Raw genomic sequence first — 21,154 nt, forward strand, 5'->3', positions numbered from 1 at the left:
GGTGTATGGGCTATAGGTATAACTTTTAAGTTGTGTTGTGTTTGGATTCTGAATTTAAGTAAAAATTTAAAAGAGAAAGGAAAAATGAAGGAATAAGTGATAACAAAATTAAGTAAAGTGACACTTGTTCCTTCTCTTCTTATTTCTCTACAAATCCCTACTCAAACGTTAGATTCAAACACAGGCCAAGCTATACCACAATCATGAAATTATTTGTTATAAATATCTCTTCAATAACATGACAAACCACCAACCATGCAGAAAGGAGGAAAAAATAACCTGGGAAAAAAAATTCAATCATCTTTCTACACCATTGAAGGACAAGCCATACAGTTACTTCACAATAGCCCTAAAAGTGATGTGATTTCAAAAGAAAAGTTTCCTGTCACAATTTTTCTTACAGCATGTATATCGACAAAACTTTTACCTATCAACACATTCCTTCCATGGAAGGCATGATTACAAGTAAAGACCGCCACTCAGAGAAACCAAATATCACTCTCTCACAATTGTCATATGGATGCAGCCTAGTCAGTGAAAAACTTTGCTTTGAATCCTGAATGAGATAAACCTAACTTCCTTCTTTGTTGGTCTTCTTGCCTTTCTTTTGCTTTTGCTTCAACTGAGTAAGTCCTGCTGCTGTGATTTTCACATTTCCAACTATCGCAGCGACAAGCTCTGGATCTGTACATGCCTTCATCAATTCCTTCTCTCTATTTGTCACTTCTGGAATGTGACTGAACAAGTTCATAGCCATTTTTGCAGCTGCATTAAAAATATGAAGAGACAAAGTTAACACTACCAAATTTTGTCACCAATGGCTGATATATTTTAGAGTGCTGCTATTTGTCCCCCACCTAAGTACTTTGAATTTTTATTATTTTCTTTGAGTACCCACCTTAAACTCAAATTTACCCTCATCTCTAACATTTGAACCCAAACCCTAACCCTAGCTCCCACCACCACCCCCGGAAGCTCATCCCCCACCCACCGCCGCCCCTCCTCCTCCCCTGACAACCCCAGCTTCTCCTCCTCCCTCCCGGACACCGTCCATCTCCTCCTTACTTCCTCTCCTCCTGTCGTGCCTCCACCTGCAATTCGGTTCCATCCAAGCCCGGTTTTGTCTGAGTCTTTGTGGAAGAAGCAGTTCAAGCCACTACATCTGTTGATCCCAACAAATCATTAAACCTGGCGGCTGCTCGCTCTTTGATCAGTGATTCACCGGCCACTACATCCAGGGATCCCACCTTATTCACGGGCCACTAGAACAATAAAAAGTCTCTCCTCTAGCGTGATCTCTCTCTGTGTTGTGTGCACAATTTCTCTCTGTGAAGGGGCTGCAGGGGGAGTGAGAGGAGGGGGGGTGGAGGCAATCAGGGAGGAGGGGGTGGGGGGTGGCGGAGGGGCTGGGGGTGGCAGGGTGGTGTGGGAATGGAGCTGGGGTGGGCAATGGGTTGGTGAAGGGGAGGAGGAGCAGATGAGGTTGGCCGGAGCTGGTGGCGGGTGGTGGTTGGTGGGTTTGGGAGATTAGAGATGGGGACAAAATTGGAATTTTATGATGGGGTAAAACTAGAAAACGAAAAAATATGTACGGGTGGGGTGCCGTAGGAGCACTCATATTTTATAGGCTTAAAATAAAACTCGAAAGTGAAATTTTAAAGGAGGGGAAAAAAATATTATGTACAGGAAAAAGAAAGAAAAGGAGAAACATAAAAGGAATGTCCTGAAAGATACCATGAAACACAAAAAAGGATAAATATTGAAAAGGTTATACTTCATATACCTTTTCCTTTCTTTGCAGTTCCAGGAACAATCTTCACACGATATTTATATGATTGTAGGGCACTATAAGGACCACAGACAGGCACGGCATATAAGAGGATATCATTAGGCAGTGGATTCCCAGTCAAGTAATCCACATCATTTAATTTTTCTCTCTCATCTTCACCTATCTCATGGATATCATCTTCCTCCATGGCTATCTTGTCCATCTCATTAGCAGTATTACTCAAACCGGCATGGGGATTATCCTCGAGTCCACCATTTGAATGACCATGCACTGCTTCATCAGGACGTTCTTGGCAATCCCGAGACAGATGACCTGGCTTTTTACATTTATAACATATTTTTTGAGCATCTTCTGCGCCTACCATTGAACAAAAGAACAAAGAACAAATCAAATTAACTTCAATAAGATAATTTCATAAACAGAATTTTAGACTTGACCTCATCCAGATAACCAAGGAAAATATGGATAAGTAAATATTATAAAACATCGAAAAAACCGTATATTTAGTGCAGATGCAATTTTACTACCATAACACACCAATATGTGCTAGTGTGTGTGTGAACTTCATCCAAATTAATGGCCTGTAAGGACACATGCTATAAAGTAGCTCAAAGAAGGGAACATCATAAGCAACTACAAAAGAAAATTTTAATGTGCAAGAATCTGATAGGAGGGTAGTACGGGGAGAGGATGCTGTGCAGAAACAACTATAAAAAATTAAAAAAAAAAAAAAATTGTGTATAAGAATATAATAGGAAAGTACACAGAGGATGAATAATAGGAATCTAAAGTAAAAGTCCTCCTTAGCCGCTAACTCACCGGTGAGAATGTAAAATGGAGAAATTAGGGTTGAAAGTTAGGAGGAAGAAGAAGAAGAAGAGAGAACTTTGTATATATTAAAAACCAATTAATTCCCTCAACTGTACATCACTCAAATATATATAAAAAACCTAAAGTAGCAATATGACCATCGTACCCTCAACTTAAGTAAATATTAACAAGAGAACAAAAATAACTAAAAGAACTATTCTAACACTCCCCCTCAAACTGGAGCATAGAGATCGAACATGCCCAGCTTGGCAGACAAACGAAGAAATGAAGGCCGAGCCAAAGGTTTGGTGAGAATATCACCCAATTGATCCTCAGAACGAACATAAGGAGTCACCAGTTGCTTGCGGAGTAAGAGATCACGAATAAAATGGCAATCAACTTCGATATGTTTGGTGCGTTCATGAAACACAGGGTTATTGGCAATGAAGATAGCAGCCTGATTGTCACAAAACATGCGCATAGGAGTGGAAACAGAAAAGCCAAAATCTTGGAGAAGAGACTGAACCCAGAGCATCTCAGAAGCAGTATGAGCCATGGCGCGATATTCAGCCTCGGCACTAGAACGAGCAACGACGGTCTGTTTCTTGCTACGCCAAGTGACAAGATTACCACCAACAAAAGTACAATAGCCTGAGGTGGAACGGCGGTCAGTCGTATTACCAGCCCAATCAGCATCACTGAAGCCAGCGACAGACAAGGAGGAAGAGGGGCAATAGAGCAACCCCCGACCTGGAGCACGCTTTAAGTATTGCAAGATACAACATACAGCCACAAAATGGGGTTGGCGGGGAGCATGCATAAACTGACTGACCACACCCACAGCATAGGTAATATCTGGACGAGTGACAGTGAGATATATTAACTTGCCAACCAACCGACGATAACGACCAATATCAGGAAAGAAGTCGCCAGTGTCACCAGCAAGCTTGACACTAGAATCCATGGGAGTATCACTGGGGCGAGTGCCTAAGAGACCAGTCTCAGTAAGAAGATCAAGAACATACTTCCGTTGAGAAAGAAACAAGCCCTGAGAAGAACGGGCAACTTCAATCCCAAGAAAATACCGAAGATGGCCCAAGTCTTTGGTGTGAAATTGTTGTCCCAAATACTGCTTCAAAGCAGCAATACCATTGGAGTCACTCCCTGAAATGATGATGTCATCCACATAGACAATAAGAACAATACTCCCAGCAGACGAGTGGCGAACAAAAACAGAGTGATCAAAAGTGGAACGGTGAAAGCCATAGGCAAGCACAACAGCACTGAAGCGATCAAACCAGGCACGAGGGGACTGCTTAAGACCATACAAGGCCTTCCTCAATTGACAAACAAGATGCTCTTGGCCGGGAACAACATAGCCAGGGGGCTGATCCATATAGACCTCCTCGTGGAGATCACCATGGAGAAAAGCATTCTTGATATCCAGTTGATATAAAGGCCAAGACTGATTAATTGCAACAGAGAGAAGAATCCGAACAGAGTTAAGACGGGCCACAGGAGAAAAAGTCTCCAAGTAATCAACACCATAGGTTTGGGTGTAGCCTTTAGCTACCAGGCGAGCCTTAAGGCGCTCAACAGTTCCATCAGGAAGATACTTAACAGTATAAATCCAACGACAACCCACAATAGATTTGCCAGAGAGCAGAGGGGTAAGGTCCCAGGTCTGATTTTGATGAAGAGCATGCATTTCCTCATCCATGGCAAACTTCCAACTAGAGATGGACATCGCCTCAAGATAGGTGCGAGGAATGGAAATACTCGACAAGCTACAAGCAAAAGAGTGAAGACCAGGAGAGAGGCGATCATAAGAAACGAAATGAGCAATAGGATGTTGAGTGCAAGTGCGTTTACCTTTGCGGAGGGCAATAGGAAGGTCATCAGATGGTAGAGCAGCAGGTGGAACAGGGGCCTCAGATGAAGGAGATGAACTGGCCGGGCCATAAGACACAATGCGACGAGCTTGAGACCGTTGATAAACCTGCAAAGGAGGGGTAGAAGTGAAAGGAGAGAGAGAGGATAGAGGAGTGGATGTGGAAGGAGCATAAGAGGGAAGAGTAGGAGCGAGAGAGGCTGGCTCCCCCTCACGAGAAGAGAGAAGATCAGGAGATAACTGTTGCCCAGAGGAAGAAAAAAACGGAGTAGACTCAAAAAACGTTACATCAGCACTGACAAAGTAGCGACGAGATTCAAGATGATAACACCGGTACCCTTTTTGAGTGCGAGAATAACCTAAGAACACACACTTGCGTGCACGAGGAGATAACTTATCCAACCCAGGGTCAAGAACATGGACAAAGGCCACACACCTGAAAATGCGAGGAGGCAAGGGAAAAGGAGATGTGGTGGGATATAGCAGAGAATAAGGAGATGTGTGTACAACACTAGAGGGCATGCGATTGATAAGCAAACAAGCAGTGAGAACAACATCGCCCCAAAACTGTTTGGGGACATGCATATTAAACATCAGGGTGTGAGCAACATCTAGCAAATGGCGGTGTTTCCGTTCTGCAACACCATTTTGTGGGGATGTATGAGGACAACTAGTTTGATGAATAATACCATGAGCATCACAAAAGGTAGTTACAATAGATTGCACATATTCTAAGGCATTATCAGACCGAAATATCTTAATACATTTGCCAAATTGAGTAAAGATTTCATTATAAAACTTAGAGATGATGGAAGGCAAATCAGATCTTTGTTTCATTAAAAACAACCAAGTCATCCGAGAGTAATCATCCACAAAAATAACAAAATAAAAGAACCCATTAACAGTAGGAGTTCTAGAAGGACCCCAAATATCTGTATGGACAAGAGCAAAAGACTCAGACACACGACTAACACTACGACGAGGAAAAGAACTACGATGATGCTTCCCAAATTGACAGGCTTCACACTCAATCTGAGAAACATGACTCAAACCCGGAACAACTAACTTGAGCTTGGCCAAGGAGGGATGACCCAAGCGAAAATGCCACTGAAGAGGAGATACACTAGCACTCAACACAGCAGATGAAGGAGGAGACGTCTCAGCGTCCAAAAAGTATAAGCCATCCTTCTCATGCCCCGAACCAATCATCCTCTTGGTCTGGAGGTCCTGCAAAACACATGAAGTAGGAGAAAAGGTTATTGAACAATGGAGAGCTTGAGTCAATTGGCTAACAGAAAGCAAATTAAATGGAAATTTAGGAACATAAAGACCAGAAGGTAAGGACATGGATGGAGTGGGATGAAGAGGACCTTGACCACAGACAGGCCGAGAAGATCCATCAGCAAGTATAATGGTATGATCAACAAGTCTAAGAGTATCAAAAAGAGAGGAATTACCAGAGACATGAGAACTAGCACCAGAGTCTAGGAGCCAAGGCTGAGAGGACTTAGCCACACATGCAATATTACCTGAAGTAGCCATGGTAGTAGAGGAAGAAGGTAGACTAGGCCGGAGAGACTGGACAAGGGCAGTAAGCTCACTAATTTGAGTAGTGAGTGTCTCATGCGAAGTAACAGGAGAAGCATCCGAGCCAATGGACAACAAGGAAGACTGTGAGGAGGGGACATCCATAACCTGATGGACATGATCAGGTCTGCCATGCTTTTGCCAACACCAAGGTTCAGTATGACCTTGGGAACCACAATGAGTACACTTGCGATCACCACGTGTACGAGAACCAGGTCCACTACTACTGCCACCACGTGAGCCACCACTACGAGAACCACCTCCGCGAGAGCCCCGGAAACCAGAAGAAGAGCTCCGGGAACCAAAAGAACTATGAAAACCCCCGCGAGTAGACCCATGATCACTACTACTGGAAACCAATGCAGAAGATGATAAAAAAGACCCAACAGTGGATTGTGCTTGTCCCAATGAAGAGCGTAACAGCCTAGAATAGGCACTGGCAGCCGAAGGTAGAGTGTCACTGGCAAGAATCTGATCTTTGAACCCTCGCATCTCAGGATCTAAGCCAGAAAGTAAAGAAACCGTCATAAACTCCTCCCAATGTTGTTTCTGGGTGGTCACATCAGTTGTGAAAGGTCAATGCTGCAGTAACTGATCCCACAAAGTCTTGAGACTACTATAATAATCAGGAAGAGACCGGCCAGATTGACGCATAGCAAAAATCTGTTCATATAACTCGTAGACTCGAGAGACATTACTTTGAGTTGAAAAAGACTCAGCAAGGGAGTCCCAAATGGCCTTAGAGGTATCACAAAATTCCACGGTAGTAGCAACCTGTGGTTCCAGACTATGCCAAATCCAACCCATCACACAAGAATCCTCACAACACCAATCATCATAATCCTTATCATCAGTAGAAAGAGGGAGTTCACTAAGATAGCGGGACTTCTTCTTACCTCGTAAGAAAATCTTGACAGCATGGGCCCAAGCCAAATAATTAGCACCATTCAATTTCTTTGTAGTGATAGATTTAGGCATATCATTATCTTTACCCATAGTTATAGCCTTAGCCTCAATCTCAACCATAATGATCAACCAGACTTGCAAACAGTCAATACCCACAATCACACCTATAAACACAGAACTAGCTCAACAACCAAGTTTGGACCCAAATGAGACCAACACATCAACTCAACAGTAGCAATCAATAAAGAGAGGACAAATATCCCTTGCTAGAAGGGTGTCAGCCCTTAGAGGGGTGATTTTCGTCTCCAGAAACAGCCACAAGTGATTTTCGGCTCCAGAAACAGCCACAAATTGAACAGAATATCAACTCCACAGGAGTAAAACAACAAATTAAGATCAAGGACCCTTAGAGGGGTGATTTTCGGCTCCTAGGGAAGTGAGCCCAGCAAGAAAAACCAGAAAAAAAATAGTCCCAAAGGCAGATTCAAAAAAACAGTCCCAAAAACACGAAATAGTTTCAAAAATCGAAAACTCACATCAGGGATGATCAAAAAATTCCACAAAAATCACCATAAATCTCAGGAGGCAATTTCGAGTCTAGGGGTGTAGGACCCGTCCGTACACTGCTGACGTCATGCTGACGTCATCGTACGGCTGATGACATCAGCACGTATCGGTCACCTCAGATCGATCTTTAGAATCTGTAGAACCCTTTCTAATGAAGAAGAGATAGCTCTGATACCAAGTGAGAATGTAAAATGGAGAAATTAGGGTTGAAAGTTAGGAGGAAGAAGAAGAAGAAGAGAACTTTGTATATATTAAAAACCAATTAATTCCCTCAACTGTACATCACTCAAATATATATAAAAAACCTAAAGTAGCAATATGACCATCGTACCCTCAACTTAAGTAAATATTAACAAGAGAACAAAAATAACTAAAAGAACTATTCTAACATCACCAATTACCAAATGATGGCAATGTAGAGTTGAAACATCAACTGTTCTAGTTTTGGCACAGAAATTCCAATTGTTATAACATAAAACGTACCCACAGCAGGTGTATTGGCTTTTCCTGTGGTGGCTTTTTCATCCTGCGAGTCCTTATCATTCTTTTCCACTTTTCCAGCAGACTGTAAATTCATAATAAGGTCAGTAATGCAGTCATTAATGGGTCACAAAAAATGGAAAATAAGGAATAAACTCTCTGAACAATAATATATTATAGAAGCATTTCTCTTTAAGATATAATAGACTGGGAAATTTTTTAATTTAAAAATAAACAATAAGGTGTGTCCTTATAAAGCATGAGCATTCACAAGTTTAAGATATCAGAGAAATAAAAATAAAAGAATAAAAGAATAAATATGAATTAAGATTCCAATATATGTAACTGAAAGAATGCTAGACAGTGAAACTTCTTTATTGGTGTATATAATCAAGTACAGTGAACAAGCCGGAAACCAAGAGCAACTGCCAGTAATGGGTGTATATTATATTTTCTCCTTAGGTGCAAGGTACATGACAGCCAAGCAACAAGCTACAAAAAGTTGTTCAGAAATAAGGTAGAACATTGATAAAAATCTGTTAATCCAATAAATTCATGAATGTCACAGGACACCTCCATACAAAAAAAACTAATACAAATACTAGTACATCTCTTTGTTTTTTTAATAAGCAACAAAAAGATAAGAACATCTCTTTCATATGCTGCTATCGCAATCTTAGATTTATTCAACCATCAATTATAATTATCATGCAATTGATTGCTGCACTCCAGTACAAACACATAATTCAACCCAAATAAACTGTTACTTGAATTTATGATTTATGTCAAAATTATATCCCATATAATGCTCATGAGTTATCCTAATTGTACTTCATTCTTGTTTCAAAAAATTTCACTCGATAATTTTGATTGAAGTCAGTGGTAGTTGTAAACAAAATCATAATTATATGAAGGTCACAATGATTGACTACTTGAATTAGAGAAGTGGTTTAGGCAATGTCATCACAAGAGGAGATTTGTGGAAAACGACTTCAACGGAAGGCTGTGAATCATTGTAACTAGAATAGGAAGCATAAATGGAAAACGGTAGGGGAAATGGAAGTGGGGAAACTCAGCCAAAACATGTCCGCAAAAGGAGGCTGAAAAACAATTAATAATAAAAGGAAAAGTCTAGAGACCCACCTTTATCCACCCAGAAAATTTTAGGTGGGTGATTGTGTGATGGAAATTAATCTGTGTAGTGTGGGGTCCATGTGAGGTGTGGTGGAGATTAATTTCTAGGTAATTTCTGGGTTGATAAGGGTGGGTTTGTAGTATAACTCATAATAAAATGGAAAACCTAACAGGAATCCTAGAAAGAAACTTTTACAAAAAGGAAAGGAAACATACAAAAAACATACAAGACACTTGTATGAACACTTAATGGATACTTTAATAAAAAAATATCTGATGCTTAATTGAAACTTAAGGAAAAATAATTAAAAAAAAAAACTAACGATAATCACTTGTGGATGATAGGGAAGCACATAGGAAATGAATAAGGAACATGTTATATATTTAAGTTTCATTGGAGTAGTTTTCAAGTAATTTTCAGTGTTTCCAAGTAGTTTCTGTAGAGTTTCTCTTTAACTTCTTTGGAGTTTCCCTTCAATTTCTAGCTTCGATTCAATATCTTAAAAGTATCCCAAACATTTCCCCTAATTTTCAAAATTGTATCAAACCTGTGAAAGCATGTTTCCCCTCTCAAGAAGGAACATATTATATATTTAAGTTTCATTGGAGTAGTTTTCAAGTAATTTCCAGTGTTTACAAGTAGTTTCTGTAGAGTTTCTCTTTAAATTCTTTGGAGTTTCCCTTCAATTTCTAGCTTCGATTCAATATCTTAAAAGTATCCCAAACATTTCCCCTAATTTTCAAAATTGTATCAAACCTGTGAAAGCCCCTCTCAGAAAGAGCTTCCTATTAACTGTGCTCTAAATATTGGGAAATAAACAACTGAAAAGTATCTAGTTTATGGCACCAAAGCTGTTGGCTAAATAAATTTTGCTATTCATGTTCAGGGTTTAGGCCGTTCATTACAAAATGTTCCATTGGAGGCTCTTTTACTGACCAAGTATCAGGCTTGTGCCATCCCATTGTTCCATGAAACTTCACATTACCCTAATTAACTCCCTCCAAGAGAAGCAATCAGGAATTAACAGTAATTCAAATATTCTGCACGTACTTGAAACCATAAACTGACATAATTAACATGCAAAGCGAGCCCATGGATTTATATTGTAAAAAAGATTAGAGAGAGATTAGAGAGAGACAAAGGTAGGAGCAAATATTTGCATCGGTCAGTAACCAATTAAGGTGTAATACTGCAATTTATGGTACTTACAGCCAGTAAAGCCATACGAATTTTCCTTTCTTCTTCATCTTGATCCGCATACTTCTCCTTCATCTTCTTGAGTTTGCTCCTCTGCCCACGACTGACTTTTCCACCACCACCTGGCTTCAAATTTTGAACATTTTTATCAGGCTGACTTGCCGTACTACTGTTATCTTCTACCTCTTCTTTTTCATGCTCAACATTTGCTCCCATGGTACTATTCTTCTGACCTTTCTTGAGCTTTCTTCTTTCAGCTTTTGAGACATACGGTTTCTCCCTTACAGGTGGCCTTTTTTCTTCATTATTACGTTCCTCTGCCGAACGTACTTGAGGAGCATGGAGCCCATAATCTTTACCAGATGCAGTAGCAGCTCCAATCTCAAGAGCTCTATCAATGAGATCCTCAAGTTGTGGGGAGACAGAAGCAACGCTTTCTCCAACAATTTCAGTAACGTTCTTTTTGTCAAAACCATTAAAAGTAGACATATCTTCAACAAGAACTTCATCTGAATTGATAGCTTTAATGTCAGGGGAACTCAAGGCATTACCAGAGCTAACCTCAGAAGACAAACCTCCAGAAACAGGTTTGCTATGATCAGTTAATGAATCTGTGATGCTTTCTGACTCTAACATATGTTTTTCATCTGCGACTTCCTTCTCTGAGTCAGAATCAGATATTTCTTTAAAAGGCCCAGTTTCTTCTACATCATTTATCCCTTCCTCCTCACCTCTTACCCTCCTTTCATTCAAATGAGATCCCAAGGAACTGTCATCCAAGCGAAACAATATCCCAAAGCCCATTATAAGAGGCTGTGGAGGAAGAAAGTTCTTCTTCCCACGGATCATGAAACTTCCTACTGTAAGATATTCCCCAGTAGGAGCAGTTTTGCTGACCTGGTGAGGATATACCCACCAGGCACTAGTGACAATCTTTGAATCCCATGCCTGGCTGTGGCAAACCTACAACCCAATATATAATATCAAGTTGATTTATCCCCACCTTACAGATGCAAATTTGAAAAGAAAAAAATATGGTGTATGAAGATAAGCTACTTACAGTAAAACATCCTGTTTGGTTCAAAGTGAGAGGGGGTACAGGGTGTTCAGGCTTGTGATTCTTGATCACAGTGCTAGAAGCTCCATGGAGCTCGGCATGGACATACCTGTTTTGTCAACAACACCCACCCATCCAAAAATGAGCAACATCATCATAATGTTTAATAATAGAAAAAACATACTGCCTAAAAAACTATTAGCTGATGAATGCCTTATTAACTTACAGATCTCCTTTTGACATATAACGCTTTACTATCATCTCATTTTGTTGAGCATCTCGTCCGCTGATAACCAAATAATTCTCACTGCTGATGAACCAATTAAATTTCTCAAACCAGTGAACCTTGCGCATATGTGAAATTGCAGCAACAGTTTTCTCCTGTAAATTATAGATGAAAAGAACTTAGGCACTTAACCATAACAACATCTCTTTGTTTTTTTACCAAAATAATAGTTAAAACACAATAAAATGTGAAAAGTAGTCATTTCTTTGGTTCTATATAAATGTTTAATTTTTTTACTGAAGAAGACAGTCTGTCATTGAGATGATGTAAATCAAAATCTATGCAAAAGCATTCCAAGATGAGATCTCCAGAAGCTGGTGCAAAGCCAATCAAATAACGCCATTTGTTCAAATTCAAATGACACCCATCCTTGACATATCAACTTCGAGTCATAAAATGGAGATATATGTTAGAATTTCCCATCTTTACCTTCACCTACTCCACTACACACTCCACTTCACCTACCTCCACTTCACCACACACTCCACTTCACCTAACCCACTATCACCTCCACTACACCTACTACCACATTTTCTTCTATATATAGATTGTATAGGAATTGTAATTTATCAATCTTGTAATACATCAAAATAACAACAATCAATAATACAGTATTTTTTTGACATGGTATCAGAGCAAGGTTGAGAAGCTAGTAATTCTGCTTCACCGGCGGGCGGCAGCCTCCTCTTGGCCGCCCGCCGGACCTCTACACATACCTTGAAATTTCTTCGAATCCACCACCTTCAATAAACCCAACTGAGACTACTCTGGCCTCAAGAGGATCTGTCACCAGATGCTCTCTCTCTCCTCTTCTATTTGTACACAATGGCCGGCTTACCTGAATCAGAAGAAATATTGTAAAACCCATCTCTTGAAGCTCCTTGTATAACTTCAAACTTGCCAGTAAAGCAGGAGCCTCAGCCAAATCCACCCATTCATCGAAAGAGACTTCATCGAATGTTTCTGATCCGAATCCGTGGTGCGCGTAGTATGGCAGGTTAGAAAGCAAAGTCTCATCGATATCGAAAACCCAGGCGTCCTTGCCGTTTCCGGCGAACTCCACCGTCTTGGCGACCATCTCGGAGTCGGAACGGTAGCGAACGCCGGTAATGTAATCGTGGACGTAGTCTTGGCACCTGGAAGGGACCTGTGTCCAGATTCCGGCGTCGTTGGTTTCGACGGAGAACCGCCAGCTCTCCGCAGTTTTATCTATCCTCCTCGCAGTTTTAGGGTTCACAGGAGCAAGGCTCTCCGCAGCGTCGACATCAGAAACAATGGCTGTTCCTTTGATTACCAAGAAGATTGTGAAGAAGCGTGTGAAGCAGTTCAAGAGGACCCATCCTCTTTGTTTATTTTTTAAACCACTCTTTACCTTTGTTTTCATTATTATAATGCTTCATTATTTTTTAAACCATACACCAGCACATGTGTTCCCACTTTTGTCTCCACTTTCTTTTTCTTTTTTTATATTTATTTTAAATCCAATTTTTTGAAAACAAAACCGCATCACCGGCTTTGCACGCCAACCCAATTTCCATCTCACATTTCTTTTTTTAATATATATATATATATCTTAAACTAATGCATCATCTTAAACTAATGCATCATCACACCAAACCCATGTGCACCCACGTTCTTTTCCTTTTTCTTTTATTTAACTATATATATATATATTTCTTATAATATATTTTCACTACTCCTACTTTTATTTTATTTTATTTTATTTATTCTATCTTTCTTTTTCTATCCATTTTCCTTATTATACAACTCGTGAGCATCATCCTATCTTCCGTAAAAAAAAAAAAAAACAAAAACAAAAACAAAAACAAAAAAAAGACGCAGGAAGATCTGCACACCAAACTCATTTTATTCATGTCGGGGCTCACCCCGATCACCATGTTTCCACAAAAAAAAAAAAAAACAAAACAAAAAAAAAAAACAAAACAAAATACAAACAAACAACCACAGGTGGGATTTTTCTTCTCTACTCTGCCGCCGGTCTCTTCTTTTTGCCTCCGTCCTGGACGGCCCTTGACGATGTTGCCTCCGGATTTCCCACGCCACCGAGCACATTTACTCCCTGCTCCTCCACTACAGCATATGGCGGACCTCCAAATCGGAACATCACGGTGGCCTTCCGCTTCAGCTCCTTGTTTTCTGCCCTTAGCACGCTTATCTCTGCTCGCGCATCCTTATACATGCGTTGGAGCAGAGCCAGCTGGGAGTTTAAATGCTGCACCTCATTTGTTCTACTCTGCAGCCGGTTCGACAAATTTGTGACCGCCGTCATGCTTTCCACACATGCCTTCAAAGTATACTGATTGGCCTCCACATCCGACTGCACTGCCATTCTTTGCTCCACCGACCGCATCGGAAAGTTCAATGGAGCAAAACCAGAGGTGTTTGGTTGCGGTTCACTGGCCACCGCACCAGTTATTTCTCCTGTGGGCTCGTTCAGTTCTGGAAAGAGCGTGAGCAGGTTCTGGGTAGCTGAACGGGAAGAAGAAGCCATGTTTTTGGGTTGCCAAGTGTTTCAGAGAAGGGTTGGTTTTCGGGTGTTTCAAGATTTGCAGAGACAAGCTCTCCGAGCGTTCCGAGGTTTCAGACTAGTATGCACAGCCTTCGCCTCAACCTTGTTTTAAATAGCCAGGGCCAGCCACGCGCATCGCGCGCCTCTTGACGCCAAACGACAAACGGGCACGCCAACCAAGACACTCACGTGCCTCGCCATCATGTCCGGCGCACTTTTTGATAAATTGGGCACGCCTTTTGATGGCACGCCTTTTTAAAAAATTGAGCGCACCTTTTGAGGATGCGATTTTTTAAAGGGTCCGACAAGACTCTGTAAACTGTCCCGACATTGATTCCGGTTAGCTCCTTTATGGGTCCGACAAGACTCTGTAAACTGTCCCGACATAGATTCCGGTTAGTTTCTACAAGGGTCCGACAAGACTCTGTAAACTGTCCCGACATAGATTCCGGTTAGTTTCTACAAGGGTCCGACAAGACTCTGTAAACTGTCCCGACATTGATTCCGGTTAGTTTCTACAAGGGTCCAGCAAGACTCCGTAAACTGTCACAACATTGTCTTCTACAACGGTCCGACATGACCCCATAAACTGTCTTCTACAACGGTCCGACATGACCCCATAAACTGTCTTCTACAAACGGTCCGACATGACCCCATAAACTGTCTTCTACATCGGTCTGACACCACCATACAGTGTCCTCTACAACGTTATGACACCCCATACAATGTCTTCACCAACGGTCTGACACGACCATACAGTGTCTCCTATCCTTTTTTCTTTTTATGTATTTTCTTGTTTTGTTACTCTCTCCAAACTCAAGTTGGTTAGTTTCTCTCCTCCTTGAGTTTGCGGGGGGCTGTTAGAATTTCCCATCTTTACCTTCACCTACTCCACTACACACTCCACTTCACCTACCTCCACTTCACCACACACTCCACTTCACCTAACCCACTATCACCTCCACTACACCTACTACCACATTTTCTTCTATATATAGATTGTATAGGAATTGTAATTTATCAATCTTGTAATACATCAAAATAACAACAATCAATAATACAGTATTTTTTTGACAATATATGAAGTTGGATTGCCATAATATTAAATAATGTGATGTAAACTATCTTTTTCCGTCCCTCAGTATGAGTCGTTCTATTCTCCATGTGACTCCCATATTAATATAAGTAAACTGAACATCTGGTTAATGTTTTATTGCAATATATTGGTCTGGTTTCATAGTTATGTAGCTGATACAGATACTAGTATCAGTACACATTCAGTCAGAAAAATATCAGTAAAATGTGCAGGCTGCAGTTACCTGTGAAAGCTGGAGCCGGGTCTTTCTCTCGGCAGCTTTGAAGGCTTTGTCATGAGCAGTAATAGTCTTTTCCTGTTTGCTCTCCTGCTTTTTCTTCTGTTCATACCACCTTCGAGCATTGGCATGGGCTGAGAGTGCCAGATCAACTTCTACCTAGAAAGTGGAAAATTATAGCAAAGGCAAATAAATATGTATAATAAGATTTATGGTTCAGATGTTTGATGAATTAAGTGACTAGAATGAGTGGATGTTAAAAATTGAGTACAAAAACAAAAGCCATAAAAATAGAAGGCTATACATTGGATTGTTTGAAAGAATATTGGCAATATTTTCATCACCAAGCAAATTAATTAATGATATGATTAACAGCCCAATCGTCAACAATTTACCCAAAGTGATCTTCTGGTTGTTTGACATCTTTAAGAAAGCCAATTGGCAATCTTAGAAGTAGAAAATGCAAGCATACACTTGGCATATTGTATGTGAACATATATACTTCTTAGAACAAGAGTGAGAATAGGCATAGACATACACGGTTAAAGCTTCATTAATTTAACTAGAGATTGACGTTAAAAAATCAAAATCCAAAAATTACTACTTAAAATAACACCTTTTCTACAGGTTGTGTCTTTTCATCATCATCCATTTCATCAAGATTATTGCTCAAAAGCAGTGTCATGCAATTTCTTTCAAGATAAAGTTTGTCGATGAGGCTGGCCACAGGATTTCCAGATTTCCTCTCCTCTTTCACCATACGAGCTAGATCTTCCCAGTTCATACCATTTGCAAGAGCTACACGAACAGCCAAGATGGCAGAATCAACATCGTCTAAGTTATATTCTATCAGTTCCGCCATTGTAACACAACGATCAACTTCTTTCTTCAGTGTATGCACACGATTTTCCTACAGAAGAATACAGAAAGATTCCAATGTTGACAACAGCACCCAATACTAGAATATTTCAGCAGAAAACTGATATCAACTCCAAGAAATGAATAGGGATGCCAGAAAACACTAAAACCGAGAAGAAACATTAATGAGAATTCTAAAGCTTAATATAAATGAGTTGTGCATTATAGTTTGAAACACAAGACAACTAACAATTCATAAACTTCCAGGAAGTATACCGTGCCTCCATTTCAGCTTTCCACTTGGCACTTCTTGTAATGTTATCAAAACCTACACAACTATTGTTGCATCTAACATGACCAATAAAAATAGTGACCCAAGAAACCCTTACTGGAACTCTTATTGCTTGGGGGGAGAAAGAGAACGAAAAGTCCATATTGAGTTTGGCTGATCCCAGGGATCCCCGCCTAACGCAGGCCACAGTTAAGCCCACTTTCACCATCCAAAATATCATATTAACCAATCAAAAGTGCAATAACTAACCAAGAGCATACCTTGTCAATTTCAGAAAGGATTTCTTTATTTATAAATCAACCATGTTAAAAACGAAAACAGAAAGTGTTGGGGCCTACAATCTGATAATATCAAATGTATGATTATTTTGAGTCCTGATACTCATATTTAAGCCCTGTTTGGTAGGACTTATTTCCAGCTTATTTCAACTTTTAGCTTAATTTAAGCTATTTTGATGTGTTTGGTTCAGCTTAACAATCCAGCTTATAGTTTTTTGTAAGTCAAAAATCAACTTATTCTTTAAGTGGGGGAGGAGAAGCTTAATTTATAAGTCAAAAATCAACTTATATTCACAGTTATAAGCTATAAACTGTTAAGGTATAAGCTATAATTACTTTCCCACAGCTCTACCAAATGGGGCCTTACTTAGCCTCCCACAACTTTTATTTTTTGTTCCTTTTAGTCCTCCATGTGGACAATTTTTGTGCACAAGAAACATCTAGGTTGTGTGTGGAAAGGTGTTCCAAACACATTTCCACCCACTAATTTGAGTGTGGTGCTTGTTTTGAGTTTTCAAATTATAATTTCACACTCACTTTTGAAACTCCTTTTCAGGCGAAAAAATGTGACTAACCCAGTCGTCCTCCCGGACGTCTGACCAGAACAATGTTCATTTTTTTTTTTTTATATATATATTGTAAATGAAAAATATTTTTGGAATTTTTTTTAATTTTTATATGAGTTTTGAATAGAATTTTGGATTGTGTGTTTGGTTATGAGTTGTAAGTTTTTGAATCAAATAACTTTTCTGATTTCAAAAACTCAAAACTCCCTCCAAAACTCAATTCAAAACTCATAACCAAACAAATTTTCCACAATAAAATATTAATTCCAAAATTCACAAACTCAAAATACAATTCTATTCTCAAATCATATTTAGAAAACTCTACCAAACGCTACCCTAGTTTTTTTTCGTGCACTCCATGAATGAATGTCAACCTAGGGCATACTAAACCCACACCAAGCAATAAAATAGGGCCTATTGCTTTCGGCTCCACTACAATAAATTGATGCTAACGTGCTCTCATCAGCTAATTGAGATACAAACAGAAATAAAATCAAAGAACTTAAGAGAAATGGCAATGAGTCTTAAGTCATGGCAATCTACTATAATTGATTTTAACTTTGTGCAGTATACATTTTAAAACAATGATGTAAAAGCAAACAACTTAAAGAAGGGACAGAAAGAAAAAAGAAAACCCCATAGAAATTAAACAATGGACCAGAAACGGTATAAGAGTCTGTCTAGAAGAAAATACTATAAATAGAACATAAACCTGATCCATTCGAATTTTGCTAAGTTTCTGCATTGCAGAGCCCTCTTTAGTTTTCTGCTGTTGTTCAACCCTTTGACTCTCAATTTTACTGTAGAACTCATCCAAAGATGCATCAAATGTCTCAAACTTAACAGAATCCCTTGACTTGAACTGGTTCAGTAATAGGGGGCAAAATTCATCATAAATCTGCAATGGAGGTTAGAACACTCAAACATTACAGCCATACAATATAAATTTACAATGAACAAAATTGAATGCAGAAAATAATAGAAGTAACCTGGTCAGAATTCTTTTGAAGCATCAAGATGTAGCCTTCTGGAATTCTATCACCGGATATAATGTCCTCTAACCAGTCCTCAAACTTAGCAACAGCTTGGGCCAGAACTTGACATGTAGCTTCATCTAATTTGAAATCCTTGCCAATTTTTGTATTTGGAACCAGACCAGCATCTAGAATAATATGTTCAGACAATTGAGGCCCATAACCTAATGCTTCCCCAAGAAAAGACTTCAACATGGCTTGCTTGGCACGGGCACCATCATTTGGAGTTTTATTAGACTCTGATAACTTCCCATTTTTGCGATTCCCTTGCTTTCCTTTGGGTACATCAGTATCATTAGTTCCACCTTCATCACTCCTAGCATTGTCATTGCTATCAACTTCTTTCAAAGATGCAAGGGCTTCCTGCAACTTTGCAATGGTAGTCCGCTCAAAAACTCGACAAATTTCAATTGGATAACGATGACGCGACATGATTGCAAACCCCTTATCATCATCCCTGCCAATAGTAAATTGTTGTTACATAACTAAAATTTGAATTTTGTAGACATAAACCCGTAAAATAATAAGGTATTGCAGCAACATATATTGAATCTCAACAGTGTGTGTGTGGTTTTACATTCATCCTGGAGATATAAGAATCTGGTTTTACATTCATAAATGCTTTAAACACTCAAAATATAGTCTAAACACTTCTTTTTTCATGCTTGTACTGAACCTCATGTAATTTTTAACCCTGCCTTAGTCATGTTATTATCTTTATGCAATTTGTTATTTTTCACACAACCAACATAATATGCCAAGTTCATTACACTTATTTCATATTCTTATTGAGCCCAGCGAATGAGAGCAGCTATTCGCTACATTAAATTTGTGGCATTGCCACACACCATAGGGAATAATTTTTCCCAGTGAACATATAAAAACAATGATAATTTTTTTGTTTCACTACGCATATCTATACAATTATAAGATGAATACAGAAATTACATATACAGGCCATAAATGAACACATGCAGAAATGGATGCAAGCCACCATGCACAGATACACACACACACACACACAGATATATATACTGCTGCACAGCAGAATAGAAACTGATCATGAGCACCAACCTGTGCGACCGAAGAAGAGTCAAGACCATGAACTCAGAGTCTGTGAGGAGAATATTTCCTTGGGCATACAACTCCAATATAACATAATGTGCATTAGCACCCAGTCCAAATTGGAAGAGTATTATCTGAATATGACATAAAATAGATACAATGATAACCATACAGTAAACTGACAATCAAAGCACAGGAGAGAATCAAACTAACTTGTATACTCAGAAAACAAAATCCCTCAAGGCCATACCCTATCATATCCAAGCTGCCGCACATCCTCAAGCCTCCTCGTCCGTATGTGCTTCCTCAATTTGAGAGTAAACCCAGAAGGAGTATTGCTTTTATCTCTATAAAACAGCAATAAATTAAATACACACTACTAAAATAAAATGCATTTCTACACTCAAATCTTTTTCTGCTATCTTATTATCAGTGAAAAACTCAACCCAGCACAACCAAGCCACCTAATTTAGCTGGGCCGAGTGAGTGGAAGTTTTAAATTTCTTAGCATTCAATATTGAAATTCCGTTTTCTTTTTTACTTTCTCAGAAACCAAACAGGGTCTGCGAAGCTAAGCAAAGAGGGTCTCACCGAACATAAGCAGTTGTATGCAATCTCACACCACTTTCCATCAACAACAAGACCTTCTCGCTCTCCCCAGATTCAGTAACTCCACTACTATTCATAAGCTTGAATACATAAGTCTGCAACCAAGAGTAATCATCAAAACAATCCAATTAAAATCCCTTTCAAAATCATTCGATCATTCAGCTAGACAATTTGACGAACGGGTGGTGTCAATGATCCAATTCACATACATATACATATACATATACACATACACAAAACATGTATTTGATTGTTACCTTGGGAGAGAGATCATAGACGTTGGAACAACGCATTCCGATTAAACGACGCAAGCACTTGACCTCGGCGGCCACATCGGCCGTGTTCATACGAACTTTCACCATCTTTCTGTGAGTGTTGCTCTGTTGGGGATTTTTTGATTTGGTTCTTGAATTTCTTGAAAGAAGAGATTTTTAGTGAGAAAAGGAAACGAACTGAGATTGGAAATAATATGATTTGGTTTGGTTTGGTTTGTTTTGGTGTGGTCTGGTTTTGTCTGGAGTATATAAAATTAAATTAAAGGCTGTTTGGCAACGAATGAAGAATTGTAAAACTAGGATTGGAAATGAAAATTACATTTACACCCCCTAGATACTTTTGAAATTATACTGTCACCACTTTTATTTTGCAATACTACCAACTTCTCCTTTTTTAGAAATTTGTGTTAGAACATCTCCCAACAGAAAAGGCATTTAGTCACTATCTTAAACCACCTCCATCTCATATGAACCCCATCACTCACAACTAATGAAACACACATCCACCATCACCACTCAAATTCTATATAATATATATATTGTGGGGACATATTTTCTGATTACCAGCACGTGGCATAGTGACGCCGACGTGTCAGCCGAGGTGCCACGTGCCCTGGTAGTTAAGCCGA

The 21,154-nt window shown here is 39.5% G+C and overlaps 1 protein-coding gene across 6 annotated transcripts; it reads right to left on the bottom strand.

Annotated features, from left to right (window-relative positions):
* Positions 1-280: 280 nt before the first annotated feature.
* On the bottom strand, positions 281-21,048 carry EMB1441 (zinc knuckle (CCHC-type) family protein). Of its 6 annotated transcripts, none has more exons than XR_014334897.1 (14): positions 20,508-21,048; positions 20,233-20,345; positions 19,892-19,988; positions 19,651-19,775; positions 18,532-19,033; positions 18,255-18,440; positions 16,165-16,458; positions 15,555-15,707; positions 11,646-11,800; positions 11,423-11,528; positions 10,375-11,325; positions 7,945-8,115; positions 1,784-2,146; positions 281-765 (listed from the first exon to the last, which is right to left on the bottom strand). XR_014334897.1 is itself a non-coding variant. In XM_028259969.2 (14 exons), exons 1-14 carry the CDS (start codon positions 20,610-20,612, stop codon positions 572-574), a joined length of 3,420 nt encoding a protein of 1,139 aa, XP_028115770.1. In that variant the 5' UTR covers positions 20,613-21,048; the 3' UTR covers positions 281-571. The 6 variants fall into 6 exon arrangements, 5 of the variants coding, with proteins under 5 accessions (XP_028115770.1, XP_028115769.1, XP_028115771.1 ...); XM_028259969.2 differs by having other exon boundaries at positions 1,784-2,140; positions 8,034-8,115; XM_028259968.2 differs by having other exon boundaries at positions 8,034-8,115.
* Positions 21,049-21,154: the final 106 nt, after the last annotated feature.

The sequence above is a fragment of the Camellia sinensis genome, chromosome 7 (genome assembly GCF_055761805.1).
Source record: "Camellia sinensis isolate YWXY chromosome 7, ASM5576180v1, whole genome shotgun sequence".
Classification (NCBI taxonomy): Eukaryota; Viridiplantae; Streptophyta; class Magnoliopsida; order Ericales; family Theaceae; genus Camellia; species Camellia sinensis.